This window comes from Corvus moneduloides, chromosome 1, assembly GCF_009650955.1.
Source record: "Corvus moneduloides isolate bCorMon1 chromosome 1, bCorMon1.pri, whole genome shotgun sequence".
Classification (NCBI taxonomy): Eukaryota; Metazoa; Chordata; class Aves; order Passeriformes; family Corvidae; genus Corvus; species Corvus moneduloides.
Genome location: NC_045476.1, coordinates 59,535,646 through 59,556,422, shown reverse-complemented (window position 1 = coordinate 59,556,422; position 20,777 = coordinate 59,535,646). Strand labels below are relative to the sequence as shown.

The window sequence follows — 20,777 nt, the reverse complement described above, 5'->3', positions numbered from 1 at the left end:
CTGGGAAAGTACACACATTACACACACAGTCATCCAAACTTGGTACTTGGCTGAAGGAAGTTGTTTGATCAAAGACTGACATGCAGTTAAATTGTGTGTATCTTGTTTCTGTTTTCATTAGTGTAACCAGTCCTGGAAAACTCTTGTTTGGGAGAGACTGTAAAAGGCTCAGGGAAGAGCTATAGGAATAAAGTACTGGAAAAACCAGAAGGCGGCTGTGTGGGAGCTCAACATGATTAACTTGATGGTTGAAGAGTGACTTAATTTCAGTTAGTAAATACCTACACATGGGAAATAATTACTAATGAGCTTTAAATTTAGCAGACATGGAATACTAAAGCAGTAAGAAATTGAAGGTAGATAAATTCACATTAAAAATGTGGATTTGTTTTAGCACTAAGTGTAATTAATTAATGGGCCAAGATGCAAGGAAGGATTTTTGCCAAGTATTGATATGTTTAAAGTGAGATGGTTTTCCAAAGAAAGTGCTCAAATAAGGTTTTTATAAGCCTTACTAACTTCTGATTATTTGGGGCATTTTACATTTCAGTTGATGGTAGAGGTGGAATTTTTTAACTACCTTAAGCATTCTTGCCTCACTAAAGAAGCAGGTGCTGCAATATTTTCAACTAGGGTGTTAACACATCTTTTAAACTGTCTGGAATAGGTCTCTGGAAAGTTCTGGTTTGTCAGACATGAATGAATCTCCAGTAAAGCAGAGGTAGTTGAGTAGCTTTATTAGTTATTTTGATTCTGGCACCTCCCCTATAGCACCATAATTATGGAGAGGTGGTAAGAAACTGGAGAGTAGGTGTTGTCTTTCTGTAGTGCAGCAGGTCACAGAAATAACTCAATTACTCAAGTGCGGCTGAGAGGAAAACACTAATTGAGGAGGTAGGGAGTTTCCTCAGTAAAGGCCACATTGGAAGTGAGTGAACATGTAAGTTAAACTGCAAATTCAATTGGTAACAAGAAAGAAGAGCAATTAGATGAAGCTGGATAGAGAGGTGACCCCATTTTTAAGAACAAGTTGAAATTTTATCTCAGGTTGTAAGAAGTTCTGATGGGAAATTTTTAGGCTGCCATGATGTGTAGCCTGGAAAGCTCAAAGAGGAGCTGGAAGCCTGCGAGAAGAGAAGGTCGTGTAATCTCTTCCCCCTATTGAATTAGAGACTGAGCTTCATAACAAAGCACAGTTAGGTTAATACTTGTGCCTGTAGAAAAGTAAGGGGGGGTATGTGTGAGCTTTATTTTTGTGTGGTTAAACTTCTCAGTGATTTGTGCAGCTGTTGGTTGAAAACAGGGTTTGCTCAGGGCAATAGTAATACCCATGGTTATCTATTTCTTGCACCTTTGTTCAACTTCTCCAAATAAGTAGTAAGTAAATAGCATCATCTAAATCCCAGACTGCCAGGCATAAGTCATGTTAACTAAAACCAGGTGTCCACCTGCTTTCCGCAGGTGAGATCTGAGTGCTCTCGAGATCTTTATGGACAGAGGTTCTTTCTCCAAAGAGGAGAAAGCTGAAAGAAACTAGACTCCCTGTTAAGGTTTGGTGCCAAAAGGCTGGGTGATGCAATTACTCCCTTTCTGAGTTTTATTTGGGTAAGAATTTCTAGTCATGCCTTATCTCTGTGATAGAGGTTTCTCAGAGGGCAGCAGCCTCCCTTTCCATAAAGTTGGTGCTATCCTTGGGCTTCTTACATAGGGAAGTAAGAACTCATTCTTATGAAAGATTTTAAAAGGGTGTTGCCTTTGGAAACTAAATACTGTTTTTAGGAAATGGGAAGGGGTGGGGGGGAAGCGCTTAAATCTGCTTTTGTGATTCCTTTGGATTCTAATTCATTGTACATCCTGAGAATGCTGAGAATCATTCATTTTGATGTCAGTTGCTGAAAACACAGGAGGCTTTAGATGCAGCTTTCAGGGATAGTACCATACTACAGACTTTCACTGCATGGTTATATTTTGGGTTGGGCATGTAGGTGTATTTTAAGGATTGTCACTTCATTCAGGGGCTCTTGTTCATGAAATGAGTTTGGGTACAATGGTGGGTCTGATTTTGATTCTAGTGAAGAATTCCAAGGAGATAGTTTAGACACCTTCTGAATTGAGTACCTAAGAAATCTGTTCTCTTCTAGGGAGGATTTTCTGGTTTTTCTCTTCTGCAGGGGAGTACTAAACCTTTGGGGTAGGGGAGTGATGAAGATGGGAGCAGTAGGTCTTGCACTTTCTAAGCAATGGGAAAGCAAAGGCAGCCTAGGCCCCTGATTTGGAGGGTAACCTTGTATGTCTGTATTTGTACGTACAGGATGTTCCTCAGGTTAGGAAGACAGTGGATGCCTTAATACTCCAGAGGAGTATTAGCCTGGATAAATGTCATTTGTTCTCTGAATCAGGCCATCTGTAGATTGCAATCTGTCCCTTTGGTGGCGTCCTGGCTGAAAGGCTGTTGAATTCTGCTCTGCATCATGACTTGATGTTGTATTTAGTGAGAAAATATACCTCCAGACTGGACAACAAACTGGTGCCTCTGTCTGGCCTAGGGGCTTCATGGCACTGGCTCTGTCCTGTGGGTGCAGGTCTGCCAGAGCAGGAGCTCTTGTCCCTCTCTCAGCTTTCACCGTTGTGGAAGTTTCCATTTTCCAACATGGTCTGCGCAGGCTCTGCTGGTCCCTCCTGTATGGGAGTCTCCTTTCCACCGTCTCTGATGATGGGGAGATGCTGTCTCCGTGTTGCAAACCAACAGGAAAAACCTGCAACCCTGGACTCCTGCAGCTGTTGGGAGTTATGGCAGCACAGTGGTGCACACGTTTGTACACTGGGGACAGGAACATCATTACCTGACTCATGGTAAGACTGGCCCCAAGCTGTTTGATGTTGTGGGTCAGGTGTTTTTTGTGTTTTTTTTTTTTTTTTTTTTTTTCTTATATGCCCTGGTGCACAAACTTAAGCACCTTGATAGAGATTTTGACATTGCTGATGGTGTATATATTGGATTAATCTTCCCTGGAGAAAGGCACTTGTTTCACTTTGGCAGTTGACCCTTGCAGAAAGGAACTTGGTTTGTCTTGGTGATGCTACACAACAGGACTTATAAAAGCATCTTCTTGTATTTTAAAACACTTTCCTTTTTTCACTTGGATAACAGCCGTTAAAGAAAACAATATTACGTACCTCAACCTCAATTAAGCCCTGCATTAAATACTTCACGTGTTTATGGGGAACAGAGATGGAAGCCAAACCACTTACAGACAAGCTGCACTGTTCATTAAAAACCACCCCAGGACAGACAGTTCAATCTGCTCCTCCAAATCTCAAGTAGGAAAATGACCATTATGTATTTTTAGTGTTTTTTCAATTGCATTTAATATTTGCTAACAGGATGGGCTGATAAAATGGATGGGGGCAAGAGGAGGGTCTGTAAAGCAGTGTCAGTGCAGCCTTTCTTCCTGAATGCCTCTGTTTGCTTTTTAATCTAATTTCCTTTTATGTTTTGTTTTGGCAACATTCCCATGGCTTAAACTGCAAGCAGTGAGATGGACCTGCACACTCTGAGATCTAGCCAAGCTTTGAAGCACATCAGTAGTAACTTACGAAGGTTGCAAAGGCCGGTGAAGCCTAGAGGTCTCCTGCCTCCAAGGAGACCTGGGTCACTTCCTTTAAAAATGAAAGCAAAAGTTGCAAAGTGCTCGGTGCTGCAGGGGGAGGGAAGGTTAAGAATTAACAAAAGGAAGGCTTTGTTCAGGTAAGGCTTCTTGTAATCATTTCCCTACATGAAGAGCAGCCGTGGTTGTGAGTATCTTGCATTCGAGCTTGGCTGTGGTTTGGTGACAAGCAGAGGTGACCACAGGTCTTGCCTGAGGGCTGTCGTAGTGCTGCTGGCGTCTCGCCACTGCGCAGCCTCACGCCCATCTGTGGCCTCTGCTGCCTCAAACATGTTATTTTTTTATCTTTTGCGGGGGAGGGTGGAAAGTTTTCAGCCAGATCAGTACCACTGCCTGCTCTTTTCCAGCTGGAAATGACCTGCTATGACAGTGGTGGCCCATGTTTAGATGGGTTTGGGATGCTCACAACCCTGGGCTGTGGGCAGGCTGCTGTGACTTCAGAGCACAGACTGGCCTTTTGGGGGAAGAGACTTGAATCGCTCCAGTGCGTCTGGCCCTTGCAACCATGGCTGTTGTCTCCAAAACCAGGGAAAACTTTGCAGGAAGGGCTGGATCAGCCCAAGACCCAGCTGAACCACAGATCAGAAAAGTCCCCCACAGGGCTTGTCTCATTCTTTGTGTTGTCTTCTAAAAATCTTTCTGACAATCAGTTACCTGCAGCTCTCTGGTGTCAGGCTTTGGTGTTCTGTTCTGAAGCTCTGGTACTCAAGTTCAAGGTAGAGATGATCATGGGAGGACCACACAGACTGCCAAACCAGTCCAGAAAAAGCAGCAGCTCTAACAGCAAAGTGGCCCGTGATTTCAATTCCTGTGTTTTATGTGTCAAGGGTTTATTCTGAGGATTGTACCTGGAATAATAGGAGTTTGGATTTTTTCCTTGTCGCATCCTGCTCCTGTTACATTCAGCATATTTGTTTCCTGCAGGCACCTGTTATCCATCCATCTAGATGGAGAGAAGGTTGGATGATTTAGTTGTGTAGCACTTTTAAAGTTGTTTTTCACCTCATTCCAGCCTGTTGATGAAGCAAGCGTATGGCTTCCAGCACCTGTCCTGGGGCCTTTCCTACTGCCATAATAGCTGTGGAAGTCCAAAATAAAAGAAACACTCTGCAGAGTAAGTTTCTGGGATAGAGGAAAGACTTTTGTTTAAAGAGAAGGCTGGCTGTAACTTCCTTAACAGCTTAGGTAGGTCTGCTCTCTTCTAAAATTGATTATCTACGTTTTTCCCTCATTTTTGAGTATTCCTTATCCCATTAAGATTCTAACAGCAACCAGTGTAAATAGCTGGCAGGTAGTGTCAGCCAGGCTTCCACCTCCAAGCTACAGCATGCTTCTCTCAATTTAAATTTTGTAATTTTTTGCAAGCAGCCAAAACTTCAAACCCACTATGGATTAATTACAAGGCTGGGCACAGCAAGCTTTGGCTATGGTAGAACAGAGTTAAAAGCTGATGCAGCTGCTGGGAGCTGAACACTGCTGCCTGGCAAACAGCGGCCTCCTCACTTGGTCACGGACTCGCAGAATGGTTTGGGTTGGCAGGGACCTCTAAAGGTCTTCTAGTCCAACCCCTCTGCCATGGACATTTTTTTTTTGCGATCAGGTTCTTTGTAGTCCCATTGAACATTTCCAGGGATGGGGCATCTCTCACTTCCCTGGCCAAACAGTTCCAATGTCTCACTACAAAAAATTTCTTTCTTACGTGCAATCTTACACTCTTTCTGCTAAAAACCTGCCTCTTGTCCTTAGGCCTCGATAAAGTCTCTCTCAGTCTTTCTTACAAATGGTATATATTTAAAAGAAAGCCCCCCAGTAAAGTCTCCCCCCAGAGACTTCTGGACCACAGGCTGAACAAGCCCAGCTCTCCCAGCCTTTCTTCATAGGAGAGGTGCTCCAGCCCTTTTGACTGGTTTACTGGCCCTCCTCTGGACCCACTCCAGCAGGGAGAGCTCCTGTGCTGGAAAGTACCTTGTCTGACTTAAGGAGAGGGCTATACTGGTTTGTAATTAGTCAGTGAGGGGAAAGCCAATTTTATGCTTGGGAGAGCACTGTTAATGAATAGCCAGGTAATGGTCTGATTGACTGCAAGGCCAGACCACCTCGGCGCTGGAGGCTGGATGGTTACCCAAGGCCAGACTTGCTGGACCTGCAGGGCCTGTTTGGCCACGGTGCCCTTGTTTACTGTCACAGGAGAGGCTCTGTGTGTGTGCACTCTGTGTGTGTGCACTGTGCTGGGCTGAGCACACGCAGAGGAAGGATGGCAGCTCCAGCAGCTCCGTTGTGCTTGGTTGGCCAATGAGGTGCTAGACCATCTCAGCATTTCTGCTCCTCAGCTGAGGCAACACCTCTGCTGCTTGGCTGTTGGCAAGCCTGCTGCTTGCTCTGCTTCCTGCCTCCCCCATATGGTGGCTTGTTTAAAAATAAGACATTTACAAGGAGCAGAAGTCGTAAAAGTAGGCTAACCAGAGGAGAATTTGCAATAACTGCTTTGAAGGGAGCTTGAAGAAGTGAGGAGAGACCCAATACCAGCAGTGGCACCTTTACCATGTTAATTCTTGCTGCTGCTCTGAGATCTGATCATCTTAGCATGATGAGATCCAAGCATCTTGAGCACTGAGAGAAGACAGGAGTGCCCTTCCTCTGCTCTGGGGCTATTCCACCCCACATACTCTGAACAGCAAAACTGGACTACACCCACCATTCATTCGCTGGCGGTGCTCATTCAGTATCCCCTGGCACTCACAGTGGGATGTGATGGAAGGTGGCACATAGCAGCTGATGGAGGCCCCAGGAAAAGGCATGATGGCAGTACCTGGGTGCTGTGTCCTCACATCAATCTCATACCCTGCTGAGCCTTTGCAGGCTTAGATCCTGTCAGGGCTTGTAGGCCATGACATTTCTTGTATTCCCACTTGCAGCAAAGCTGCTTGCTGGTCACCTTGTTGCTCAGGTGGTCCCATTTTTTCCTAGCATGTGCAGCCCCTAATGTTTGCAGGGAATTTAAAAGGATGTTGGGAGAAGGCAGGTGGCTGCTTGTGGCCAATTGGTTCTGCTTCAAAGTACATCAGTGTCATGCTCATGCAATGCTGGAGAGGGAAACAGCAGAAGGGAACAAGGTGAGTCCTATTCTACTCTGTTGGAATAAATCATGGTCATTTAAGAAGGCCAGAAAAGTTACTTTATAAAGTTATTTGCTAGTTTTCTCTATGAGCTGTTCAATTGCCAAGGCTCACAGTCCAATCCCTCTGAAGCAGCTGCTCTGAGATTTGTAGAAACCTTGAATCACCAGAATCAATTACATCAAATTTAATAAACTTCACAATAAAGACAGTTAATCAATTGCCACTGTTTTCATCTGCCATAGGGGTTCTGCAGCTGTTTTTATTTTAAAACAATCCACTACTCAACCAGAATATGCAACTGGAATGAAGCATGTTAAATCAAGATGAACGTTGTGTGTAGAAAAATCAATCTGTAATTTTCCCAGGATGATGAACTGCCCCATTGTCCCAAGCACTGCTGACACTGAAAGCACAGACAATCCTCTCAGTGGCGCTGGCCTGGGAGGGACTCCACGGCCCAGGCTGCCGAGGAGCATGTGCCAGACACTTCCTTAGTAGTAGGGAGGTATTGTTTGTAACTCTGTACTTAAGATTTTTTGCCTTAACAATGTCTATTTGCAGGATGGTAGCTTTCCTGCTCTAGTTTTCAAATTCAATAAATCTGTATTAATTTTCAAATTCAATAAATATGCAAGTACTGCATTGTACACAGGGATTTCAACTGCTTTTCTTTAAGCAAAATCAATTATATTTTAAATACCTCTGGCTTCTTCTTGGTTTTTTTTTCATTTAAAAGTGTGAAAAAAATTGCATTGCAAATGATTCAAAGCTTAAGTTAATTTCAAAAATTACATATTACAAGAAATCAATGCTTAATATGAACTACTATGAGGAGGGAAGAGAAAAAACCCTGCAGCTGTGGTTTGCCTTGTGTAAAAGGGATGATCATTCTGATGCTTTTCTACCTAAAACCAGGATGAGGATTCAGAACATCTTTAGTTGAACCTCTGTAATGCTCTTAATTGTCCCAGTCAAGACAGGAGTTTAGTTTTTTGTGCCTTGTTTTGGCTTTTTTTTTAATCCTGGAAGTCTATAATCTGTGACCTAAAAACCAAACATTTTTTGAGCCTTATGGAACAGTTAATTGTCTGTTTTGAAGTCAATACAGCCTCCTCTCTGCTTTTCACCTAACTGCTTCAGCTACTAAAAAATGCTGGAGTGGATGGTCCACAAGTGTTTTAGAAACTATCCAGACAAATGTAATCCACAGCAAGTTTAGCAACCACAGACTTGCTTAAAGTTGCAAGAATCTGTTTAATGATTTTGTGGTAACCCAGCTGGGCTAAAGAGCAGCCTGGCTCTCCCTTGAGCGCCTAACACTAACATTTTTGGCATTGCAGATAATTACAGCTTGGGATGAAGAGGATTTGGGGCAAACAGTCTCTGTTATGAGTACAAAATAGCACTCCTACATGTAAGTGCACCCCAGTGTAAACCTTAGATACTTCCCAGTTAATCCCCTTAGTAGATGTCTTATTTACTGCCAGAACTGCAGCCCAAAGTTGTGAGTTCAGTCCCCTCTTAATGCTCAAGAAAGTTACAGAGTGCAGAACAAGGCAGCTCACTGAGCAAGGAGCTGCCACTACCAAAGAGTAGCAAATAGTGTGGAAAGAACCAAGTTTTATCTTTAGAAAGAGTAAGGCACCGACATCAGATTCCATGTCTTACGTGCCTCAGGGCCCCGGCTGGGGTGGGTACTGTGCAAAGAGAAGATCAGGCCATCTTTCTCCACTACACACGAAAATCCACTGCTAAGTATCTGAAGAACTTCTCTGGCAACAACTGAAGTACTTTGACACTTCCAGGTTATGGGATGAGATAATGAACATGACAGTTTTGAACAGGGGTGTTTAAAACTTGCTGAGGATTGAGCCTGATGAACTCTCGTCAGTCTAACCTCGCATCCACTGATAGCACATGGCTTTTTAGATAGGAGGCACCAAATGCACATTACTGCTGCTCAGTGCAGCCATCCAACCATGTTCTGCTGCATTCAAGAAGTTGGCCAATTCAGTGAACTTGTACATTTATATAGTTGTTTTCAGGTACTTAGTTACCTAATAGACCATGAGGCAGGGATTCACTGTGGACAGATAACTGGTTGTGAAACACTTTACCAACTAAAAGGAAAACCAAGCAAATTAAAAATGGCTGAATATAAATAAATAATATAAATGCCTCTACTTGGCACTGGTGAGGCCACATCTTGAGTACTGTGTCCAGTTCTGGGCCCCTCAGTTTAGGAAGGACATTGAGATGCTTGAGCGTGTCCAGAGGAGGGCAACAAGGCTGGTGAGGGGCTTGGAACACAAGCCCTATGAAGAACACCTGAGGGAGCTGGGGTTGTTTAGCCTGGAGAAAAGGAGACTTAGAGGTGACCTTATCGCTCTCTGCAACTCCCTCAAAGGAGGTCGTAGACAGGAGGGGGTTGGGCTCTTCCACCAGGCAGCAACTGACTGAACAAGAGCACACTGTCTCAAGCTGCGTCAAGGAAGGTATAGGTTGGATATTAGGAAAAAGTTTTTCAGTGAAAGAATAATAAAGTACTGGAATGGTCTGCCCAGGGAGGTGGTTGAATCACCATCTCTGGATGTGTTTAAAAAAAGACTGGACATGGCACTTGCTGCCATAGTCTAGTTGAGGTGTTAGGGTATGGGTTAGACTCGATGAACTTGGAGGTCTCTTCCAACCTCGCTATTCTGTGATTCTGTAATAAATTGTAAAGCAGGTCCTGTACAGTACACAGAGCTTGTGCTCTTAACTGGCTACTGACACAGCCTCAGGGTGCACCAGGGGTTGTCCAGGTTGGACATATGGAAGAATTTCTTCACTGAAGGGGTAATCAGGCATTGGAATGGGCTGCCTAGGAAGGTGGTGGAGTCACCATGCCTGAAAGTTTTCAAAAGACAGCCAGACGTGGCACTGAGTGCTGTTGTTTAGTTGGCAGGGAAACTGTTTGTTCCAAGGTTGGACTCAATGGTCTTGGAGGCCGTTGCCAACCTTTATGAATCTATGAGCCTCTTCCCCTTCTGTTGCAGGGAAGCAAAGGGACACCACATTGAGTTCAAATTTTCTCACTGTCCTACTGGATTACTATTCAGACACAAAGGGTTTGGTACTGTCTAAAAACTGGTCATGTTTATCTTCAGATGCTTATGTATCAATTCAACAGCACAACAGCATTCCAGTGGGAATAAAGTTGTGGTTTTTGTCAAAATCATTTTATTAAAGAGTTAATGTCACAACAAGCTCAAAATAACACATGCTTCAGAAATAAACTGGATGAGAAATTCTCAGAACAGAAACAGAAATGGATTGAAGGCATGGTAAAGCATCAGTTCCAAGAAACTTTTGCAAACAAGTGCAAATTCTGTTGGTGCAATGGAGAAAAAACTCAGAAAAGAAGCCTCCTGGGCATGACTTCTCTTTATGTAGTGCAGTTTGTCACATAAGTTAGATTGGGAAGGGCACAATTTCGATGGCTGCACAGACCCAAATTTACGTCTTCGATAATTAGCTCCAGCACAGGTTTTTCAACTGTGAGTACTAACAAAACAAATTAGTTGACATTTTAACATAGCAGTAGTAGATATATTATATACGTGATAGATGTTTGACTCATGCAGCCTCTTCAGTTACATGATTTTTTTTTTAATTTACTCAAGAAACATTATAAAAAAATAGGTTTGCAATTTGTATTTCACTCTGGTGTTACCTCCACATCACCCCAGGCAAAGACAGTGTTTCAGCAGATAATCTAATTTGGCAAGAAATCTGCCCTAGTTCTTAACCTCATTTTTCTAAGTCCATGTAGAAAATAAATGCGAACTCTTTATACAAAACAAGAGCAAATAACTGTACCTATAGAAAAGGGGATTCATTCCCTTTAGTTTTATTATCATGGCACATACTTTATAGTTTCACAACAGCATACTAATTTTCATTTAGTATTTTTAAACTCCAAGAGAGTGTTGATGAAGGGAAGAATGTGAGTTACCAGAGGCAGCTGACTCATGCATTAAGCAATTCATGTTCTTTGTCAGTTCTCCCAACAGCATCAGGATTGGATAATGGGTCAAGGTCAGCAAAGAGACTGAACCAAGCAGTCAAGTCTTTAGGATTCTTTGTAGATTCTGGAAAAAAAAAAGAGAAAAAAGAAATGCACAGACTTGTCAGCTATTTTAAAACAAAACTGACTGAATGTTTAACTGAGGTCAAACAAATGCCATGCTATTGTTTAATTTATTACCAAGGGCACTTCTGACAAGAAAATCGGAATGTGTGATTTTAAAATGAGCATTTTAAAACACTATCAGAATATAGAACTTCAGTAAGAATGAGGGTTTTACATGTCTGCTATGTATTTTATATGGCTCCTGCCATGACAAGTACAGGAACACCTTAACTAGAAACAATCTCACACTGTCTAGCTTTGTTTCATAGAAGGTATTTTGAGTGTGCCCCTGCATGCCTGCAAACAAGCAAAAGGAAAGTGAAGGAAAATTTTACTTTCACCCTCTCTTACAGGACTAAATTCCTTTGCCTAAATCCAATTCATATGACTGTTCTGTCTCCCCTGTATACAACCAACAAGGTCATTACTCATCTGGAATGAAGTTTTAATGGGAATGCATTGGCTGGAGAGAGAGAGAGAGAGAGAGGTTATGTTTGATAGCCAGTCCCCAGTACAGCTTCTACTATTGTTTTGATGGATATAGAAAAAATATGAATAGGGAATAAACCAACAGCAGGTGGACTATTTCACCTCTGTGTCCACATTGACATATGTATTTCACAGAAGTCTCCTGCCTGTTCTTATTCCAACTGGGCAGATGTTCAGGTTAAAGCAGTAACAATTTTGGCTGCTATGAAGAAGGTACATCTCCACTAGCTTTGTTTTTGCGACCCCATGCCATATTACACTGATAGTGGAATAAGATGTGCTCTTCATCAGAGACATAATGGCACATGACAGCTTTCTTTGTGACACAAAGAATTTACAGGCAAAATAGGCTCTGCCTGGCATGACACTCCTCTTGGTATTTGCCACTTCGAGAACCACAGACTTCCAAATAGCTGAAGGCTGTTCCTTCTGCTGGTGCCAGTCCTGTGGCTGTGTAATCACACTGATTTCCAAAACAGTTTCCAAAACACCTTAACCCTCTTTTCTTTTTTTCTGCTGAGCTGAAAAATGTCAGGGGAAGGAATACATGTCACCCCTTTCTTCTGCACTGAACATCTCTGACTTTGCTTCTGATCAAATGTGAATGCACAAAATTGGCTACAAACTGGAAAAGGAATTCAACATAATCCTGGTTCACTTATCCAGAAAGCAGTAGTCAAAAATCAGCAAGGCTTTGTCTTGGTAGATGGCAGGACTGTGCTCTTGGCTCAGTCGCAACAACTGAATTAAGTTTTAAACAGATGATTGCTGATATATGTTTATCAACAAAATTTGCAATTAGGGCTCTTCTGCCTTATCAGTAGCCTGTATTTTAGACTCAATGCTAAACCCTAGAGCTACAAAACATTGTTTAGCTCAGACAAAGTGCATGCAGATGCTATTCTGTGTTACTCAAAATTAAAGTAGGTAAAAAAAACTGTAGCTTCAGCTCCTTTGTTATATAGTAAATTACTCTTTTGACATGCTATTAGCACTAAGCCTACCACAAATATACATACACACACATATCATACACCTAATTAAGGTGAAACAAAGTAATCAGGGAGCACAAGACTGAGCTGTCGTTACAACAAAAATAAGTTTTGTTATGACAGTAACTGAGGAGACAAGAGACACTATGCAAGATACAAGAGCTAAAAAGGAAAAGCAAAGTCACTGAAAAAAAATACATTAATATCACCTTTCACAGGCGTCTTGTCATCATTCACATTCAGGCTGTGTGGTTTCTGTGCTGGCTGTGGTATTGACGGTGGGCTCACACTGCTGGCTGCCCATCCTAAAATTCAGGAATACAGCAGCATTAGCATGAGGAGTGACTTTATTAACTCCAGCACCCCAGAGTCTGGCAGCATCAGACAGCAGAGCAGAGTATTAGGTTTATGGCCATTCATATCTGTCCTTGTACACACGAAGTCAGCAGTCAGACTGCAGAGGAGCAACATCCTTCACAAGAGAGTATCTACACATCACTTTCATCATCTCCAGATTCAGGCAACTATACTCTTTTCAAACCTTTAACCTGGCTAAAAAGGATTTTTGTTTCTCATATTGAATCACCGTTAATACTCATTCACAGAAAGGCCAGTTCAGTAATCAAGTCAAACACAGCTGTAGGGAGAAGAATCACTTACATTTGGGTGGAAATACCACACATAACAAACATTTTTTTCCACCTTTCTTTACTTCTGAAGTTCCAAAGACTTCCATGTCATCCACTGTTCAAGACAAAACCTTATTTAGAGACCTTAGATTTTTTTAGTTAATTTTGAAGTAATTCTGAAAAAAAGATAATTTATTGCAAAACACTGAAGAATTAAATTCAAGATTAATTACTTCGAGTTAACTTAAAACTATATTTTAATGAGTATTTCTTTTTGTTCTTTATTTGAAAGGATCTTCTCAGCAAGAAGAGAGCAACTATGCAGGAAAAAAAGAAACAATTTTTACATGCATATTCTATATCCACAAAAGAGTAATGATAATAATGAGGCCAGATAACAGGCTGGTAAAGTGAACTAGGGGTAGTATACTGCAGAAACATATTAGGAAAAGACCAAAACAATTTCTGTCCCCGACTTAAGGTATTTAAATTCATATCCTTTATTACATTTAGAGGACTGGAGATAGATAGTATTTCTAATTTAATTAATATCTCCTTTAAGTTTGGCCTGGTCAATTATCCATCTAATTTGGCAGTATCACAAACAGGATGCTCATCTATGCACCCAGTTACCATTTCCTTATTCAGTCTCTTTTTTCTCGAAGTTCATGCTTTCCTATCCTTTTTTACTCTTTTTGTCCTTCCTCCCCTTACTTTCCACACTTTTGGGAGCCCTGTCAGATACTGGCACCCAGCATCCTGGCAGGTAATGCAACAACCACATCAGTCACATCAACCCTTCCTCTCTCAGCAGATTATTCTCATCACTTTCTGATCTTACCTTGCCTATAAAATGTCTAAGGCCCAAGCTGTGTCATAAAAAGAGGCAAGGAGAGTTTTTCTGTAAAATACATGAATTAGGAAGGAAATTTAAAGCCACAAACATCCTCTGTATCTCTAAGGAAACTAACGAAGAAGTTCTTCAAAATCTGGATGCAGACTGCTCACATGTATTTGTTCTAGATGAAGGTGGTAAAGGCTCGTGAGCCAGCCTGTGTCCTCTGAAAGTGAGGTTTTAGAATTTAATCTTCCAAGTAAGCAAATCTGAATGATAAATAATGGAAAGCATGGTATTACCTCTTCAGAATGACACACTTTTCCAGGCATTTTCTCTGCTTGTGTCACAAATGAGAATGGCAGAGGACATTATACACAGCTACAGTAGACTGCAATGCTTTTGTGTGCTTGGAGATGCATTGTGAGAAAGTGTTTGATAAGGCAATGAATGACAACAGGTAAAGTCAGCTGCTTAAACAAGTAGAGCCAAATCCTAATCTGATAGAAATGAATGGGAGCTCTGCCAGAAACTTTCTGTGCAAGTCCCAGTGACTTCAGTGAGATCAGGAACTGGCTCCCTGAGACATCATTGATGTTCCTTTACACTGGTGTGCTCAGCAGGTCAGAGAGCAAAACACTTCAGACCAGTGAACTCCTTTGTCATCCTTTTGAGTCCCTGGACTAAGGCCTGGGAGGCAGCACATCTGTGAGAGATGCTGTGGCCTGGCTGTCTGTCTAATGAAATGCAGGTAGCTCAAGAGCCACTTAGAAAAACAGAAAGAACGTAACAATAGCAACAAAAAAATCCAACCAACTACATTGCAGAAAATATGGGATGTTTTCATAATGAAATTACTGATCTATGAAGGTACTGGGAAAGACTGACACAGAATTTTTATTAAATACTTTCATTATGTTTTCATTATGAATTACGTTTTTAGTGAGCTACAGAGAACAACTTTGCCTTTCAAAACCAAACCGCAGCCTATCAGTTTGAAAGCAGTTGTTGGCCCTACGCCTGTTTTGGTTTGCCTGTTCACAGGATGGCTTTGTTACATGAGCAGACAAAAAGGTTATTGCCAAGACAGCAATAAAGGAAACCAAACAGCTTGCTGTTCAGCAAGCATCTTCACAAACATTGCAAAAATTAAATTTAGAAATGGAAATGGTGAGCTGTGCATTTTCTTACCAACTAGAATATATGCACATGTAGGGAGATAAAGAGGAGCCCTTAATGGTATAAATGAGTAAGTAAATGAGGCCCATAAACATCATGAAAAGAGAAAGCCAACGCTCCCTCTGAAAACGTAGAAAGGCAACTGAACTACAGAGCTGTATCTGGAGGAGAATCTAAAAGATACGTTGGGAGCATGCTTTGTTTCTATGATATGTATACACACACACACATTTGTATGTATTTTAAACCAGCACCTGGTAGCCCCATAGCAATTCAGAGTCCCATTGTACTGGATCCTGCCTATAAATACAGCCAGAGAAAACTCTGAGCTGGGAATTCCTGACCCTAACAGTTTATAACCTGCATAGCATTGTGCCTGTTTTACAGATTAAGATCTGAGGCAGAGAGAAAACAAAGCCCCAAAGATTTATGAGCATGCTTAACATAAAATAAGTAAGTAATCCCACTGAAGTTAATAGAAAAGTTAATGTGCTTAAAGTTAAGCATGTGAGTTTTAAAAATATTTATGGTCTTAAGGCCAAATTCACACAGGAAGTATGCAACATTGAGGCTACAGTGTAGCACCTCACACTGAATAATTATTAAGCAGTCCTACCAGTTAGGGGGAAAAAAAAGTGTAGGAGATATGCCACAAGTCCTCAGCAAAAATATAATTCATATATTCTAATATTTCCAACTTGAATGTCTAGATATGCTTATACTCCAGTTAGTATTTTTAAAAAAAAAGTCTCTCTTCTCATATTCAATGATAAGGTCAGATTATGAAAGAAAAGCTGTTAAGTGAAATCAAATGTAGTTTAAGGTTAAAGCTGAGTTTTCACAAGACATAAAATGGACCAAATTTAATCTTCTGTTAAAAAACAAGAAACAAAAAACTTAGAAAGATTATTTTCAGATACAATCACTCAGCTGATTAGCCCTGACTTTTTGAATACTAGTACATCAATTACCACAATCTTCTACCAAAACCTTGGAAACCCATTTGAAAACATCCACATATTTTTCCCTTTCAGTATGGATTTATTTTTTTTTTTACTTAAAAAGATTTTGGGATACCATGTTGACTGGAATGGATTTTCCATTTCTAGTGTTCCTTGAATGCAACATACCTGAATTCTGATTCTGAAGTCTCTAACACTGCACCCAATGCCAATGCAAATGAGAGCTAACAGCCACCTTAGAAAGGGTACCCAACCCCGCTTGCTGTTTATACCTAAAAAATATTTTTCCTTCAAAAATATATTTACATTTAAAAATTTAAATTACACTGAAATGTAAAATATATTTAACAGTACATAAAGCTGTGGAAAAAAAATCAATCTCATAATATTTCTGTTGCTATTTTTAGTAATTTGCTTAAAAATCACGTACATTATAAAAATACATCTAAACCTGTGCATCATTGCAAATGTCATTCCCCCATTTTTCATCTACGTGCTGAAGCCAATGAACCCAGATACCTTGCTCTAGGGGTGCTGGTAGTAACTGTATTAATTATAAAGTAAATCAAATTTTCTTATTCCTGTCAAAATGTCACAGGTCATTTTACATCATGTATGACTCTTCCAGTTGCATGGTTTCCAAGAAATAGTCTCCAGGACAGAATCAGTCTGCTACTCTTTTCTGTATTGTTCTTCCCCAAATGGGATTTAAACGACTTGGGACAGAGCCTAAAAAGGCAAAGTCCCCTCAAGCTTGCAAAGCCCTACGAAAAATCCAGCCAGACTGTGAGGAGGACAAAGGTAGGTGCTGCTGGCTGTTTATCACCAGCCTGCTTTCCTCCCTCCCTCCCTTCCTTCCTCAAGGCCAAAGCAGCAGCAGGAAAGTTCGGCCCTAGTTCCCCCCTTTTTTTTCCCCCAGCAGTAGCTTGGAAAAGCCAAGAGATTTAACTGCACAGAAGAAAGAGGAGAGAAGGAGCTGCATTAGTAACCAAGACTGCAAGAGAAACCCACCTATATGGTTGCTAGGATGAGACAACTCATTCTACCTGACCCATATCCCTGCATGTAATGGTATAGGATGCTTGGAGGGGGGGAAAAAAAAAAAAAGAAAGCAACTGACTTTCACTACAATGTTTAAAAATAGTATCCCCAGACAAAATACAGAACTTATTTTTGGTTCCTTGGCCCCTTAACAGAGACAGCCGTTATGATTAAATCAGTAAAACCCACTCAAACATATTTTCTGTTTCAGGAAAAAAAATTATCTCAAAGGTCCACAGAACATTTAAAGAAGCTCAATGAAAACATTCAAGACAGTAATCTTGACTTTAGGTTTTGGGTACTTCATTCTCAAACACTGAATGAGAAGGGCTGGAAAAACAAATTAAGTTACTCACATGTTTTTTCTCCAGGCCATACTCTGCTTTAATTTCAGGGCTTCTGCAGCCATGGCATAATATAAACTTTCACCACACTTCTACATTCCAGAAAACCATACTCTAAACCCTAACCCCAACATACTGACAGAACAAGATGAGCCCTCACCATGTAAGGATGACTGCAAGTCATTCATGTTTTGGTCTAGCAGCTGTGAGGGCAAATAGCCTGATGGTGCTGGTACTGCAGATGATGAAGTGTTCTCCCCATCTCTAGCAGAAGAGTTCATGGTGAGATCAGCAGCCTGTCCAAAAACAGCTGTCCACTCTTTGCTGAATTCCCCCTCATCCAGGGAGGAAGCGTTGAGGATCTCATTCAGTAATACCATGTCATCCTTATCACCAGGTTCTGGCTCCAAGGATCTCACAGACTTTTCCTTTGAAGCTGTCTCAGAACAAGAGAGTGAAGATAAATAATTTTTTTTTTTACAGAAAGTAAAGAAGGAACATTTTAAAAATAGCCAATCTAGGTTTTGTATTTTAAGTGAGATGGAATATTTTAGCATGAATATTTATTTTCTTTTTTAGACTCAATTCTCTTGGACATCTAGGTTTATGCCTTATGCAACAAATAATTCCTTGATTATCTTAGATAACCTCACTGCTGTTAAGACTCACTTCTCATTAAAAATAAAACTACAAGTATGCTTAAAAATCTATTAAACACACCAAAATAATTACACAGTCTAATATTTAGATCATTGGAAAAGACTACTTTTATGTTGCTTCTTGAAACATTATATGAAACTCTCAAAAAAATCAGATTGGTATAAACTGAAAAAAAGTAAGACTTGGGGATTATTCTAGAATCTTGTGAGAACTTAAGATCACCCTTATGGCCTTCTGATCAATGCTTGAATTATTGGGGTATTTCCCCATGACAAAAGGTTAGTCTATCACACAGACTTAGACTTCTACACTGATTGGTTCTGTAGTATTTTTTTTCTTCTCATAAGCTGCTGAGAAATAATTGGGGCTCACTTTCCCTCTGACTCCCTGTGCTAGTTTTTCCAGCAGCAGAACTGCAGCTGAAGAAGCTCTTAGATCACTTGAACCATTACTCCTTAAAAACATTTTTTTCCTATTTTAGAATTGTTAAATAGTTATATAAAATACATGAAACTGGAAACCAGGATCCTAATCCCTTTCCAAAATATTTTGAGAGTTAAAGAACTATCAAGGACCCCCAAGTGTTATTTTACTTGGAAACATTTGGAGCTCCACTGTGGAAGTCTGCAGATCACAAAAATGGTGGTTAACAAGGCTGATAATGTTACATTACTGAAATCCAGATCAGTTTATCTTGACTATGATTGTTTCAAACTTGTGGTAAGGCACAGAAGCAACTTCAGTTTTCCAAAGTTTGGGTAGATCAGCCGAGTTCTCCAATTTGCATTCAACTTACAAAGATGCTTTTAACCCTTTTGAGGTGGGACAAAAGATTGAGAGTAGCAAAGTGGTTGCAACAGGCCATTTTACTGAAATTCAACAGCCTCCTCAGCAGTTTCCTGGTAATAGCTGTAATAATTTATAATGAAATGGTTGAAGTTGAGTCAGACGAAGAAAAAAAGCACAAAACTGTGTTTTAAAATAGGCTCATGCGTCAGCACACACACCTACGTACTAAGAAACAAATAAACCAACACACAATAAAATTATTTTATTCATTACTGAAGTCAGCTGTGAGATTCAGCTCCTTTCTAACTCACATTTTGATATACCTCTGTACTCCCTGACAGGGCCTAAAAATTAGAAATAGAAACATTAGAAACACGTCAATTCTCCTGATGTTCCCACTAGACTATAACTAAAATACCACAGAAAACAATTTGTTCTTACGAATTTTCAGGCTGTTCTCCCATCTTCAGATAAAGAGCAAAGATTACTAACATTGTCCAAGTACCTCCAACTCCCCCACGTTACCCAGCAGGTAAGACAGAGGGTTAATCCACCCTCCCTGCTATTTCAAAGGCCCTTCAGAACTCTATGGGGCATCACCATCTCCAAGCTGTTTTCAGGAAGCCCCTTCATGAACTTGCAGGGGGAGATGCAAAGGGAGCAGCATTTGTAGCAGATCTGCTACGACACAGCACCAACACCACACGAAACCACAAGTGCCCCGAATGGAAAAAATGCAGCAGCACAGCTCAGAGCAAAGCTCTGCTTTTTCTGAGGAATCACTGCAGGAGCCCCATCTTGACTTCAGGAGCAAGTACAAGATAAAGCTTTATGTGTGAAGAGCAGTCAGGTCTTGCTGCAGGGTGTATGACCACCAGAAATCTGAGGAGTGACACATTTTGCGGCTCAGCAATCTTCCTGACCTTCCTGTGGGCACCGTGCACCCATGGCAGGGCAGGATAGTGTTCAGGCTCAGGCTGCTCTGAGTAAGCAGCAGCAGCAGCAGCAGCAGCAGCAGCAGCAAGTTTTACTCTTGTTTGCAATAAAGGTTATCTAGAAACCAATCTTGCTTACCGAGATATTACTCATGTGGTATCTCTGCTAGATTACTAGAATGATATGGACTTTCTCACTTTACCTGTAAATCTTCTATTACTTCTTTTCCTGTTTCTGTTTTCACTGCCCATTTTCAGTCAAAATCCTTTTTTCTGTCTGCACATGCTGCCCCAACCTTATAAATGCCCATGAAAAATGTCCAAACCTTCCAATAAAACACTGAAAGAACAATGTGACTATATTCTTTTTGTAATTGTTTGAACAAGCCTCTAGCAATGCTCATAATTCCTTTGTAAACATACCTCATTTTTCTGCTATTAAAAAAAAGGGGAAGAGAAACTAAAAATATTTACAACAGTACATGATCAGCAACACATGATAAAGACTTCCTTCTGAAACACACATGAAAGTGTACCTCTCACTATACTGCTTCACTTAAAATAACACAATATTCATTAGCCTAAAGCTAGCTAGTGTGCAAAATTAGGTCAAATGGCTGATATTTTAATAGTGCCATAGCCATCCTTAGCTGATGCAGGCATCCCCCAGCAGTTTTTGTATCAATTTAACTGTTTAGGTAAAGTAAAAAAAAATGTTCTGAGTGACACAGCTAAGGTTGTATGAGCAAACATTGTAAGTATTATCTGTATCTCCACTAGGAAGGCCCAACAAGGAATGGAACTGAGTAAGAAGAAAACCAGAAGAAAAAAAATGCCACTATCAGACATGCACCGACCTTTTCTATTAACCACAGAAAAGAAGTCATTGTTACCTTATCTATCCACAGATTAGGGCTGCTTCTGCAGACAGCTGAGAATCTTCCCTGGTGCCTGCCCTCAT

General features: G+C 40.8%; 1 protein-coding gene across 4 annotated transcripts in view; it reads right to left on the bottom strand.

Annotated features, from left to right (window-relative positions):
- Positions 1 to 9,982: 9,982 nt before the first annotated feature.
- Positions 9,983 to 20,777, bottom strand: part of ICA1 (islet cell autoantigen 1) — a 68,884-nt gene continuing 58,089 nt past the window's right edge. For 2 of the 4 annotated variants that reach the window (XM_032111231.1, XM_032111250.1), the window contains 4 exons: positions 19,193 to 19,225; positions 17,593 to 17,868; positions 12,652 to 12,747; positions 9,983 to 10,920 (listed from right to left, as the gene is read on the bottom strand). In XM_032111231.1, the coding sequence (XP_031967122.1) occupies positions 10,799 to 10,920; positions 12,652 to 12,747; positions 17,593 to 17,868; positions 19,193 to 19,225 (527 nt within the window). In that variant the 3' untranslated portion in view covers positions 9,983 to 10,798. The remainder of the gene's footprint in view (positions 10,921 to 12,651; positions 12,748 to 17,592; positions 17,869 to 19,192; positions 19,226 to 20,777) is intronic. The other 2 variants (XM_032111240.1, XM_032111260.1) reach the window with 1 other exon arrangement.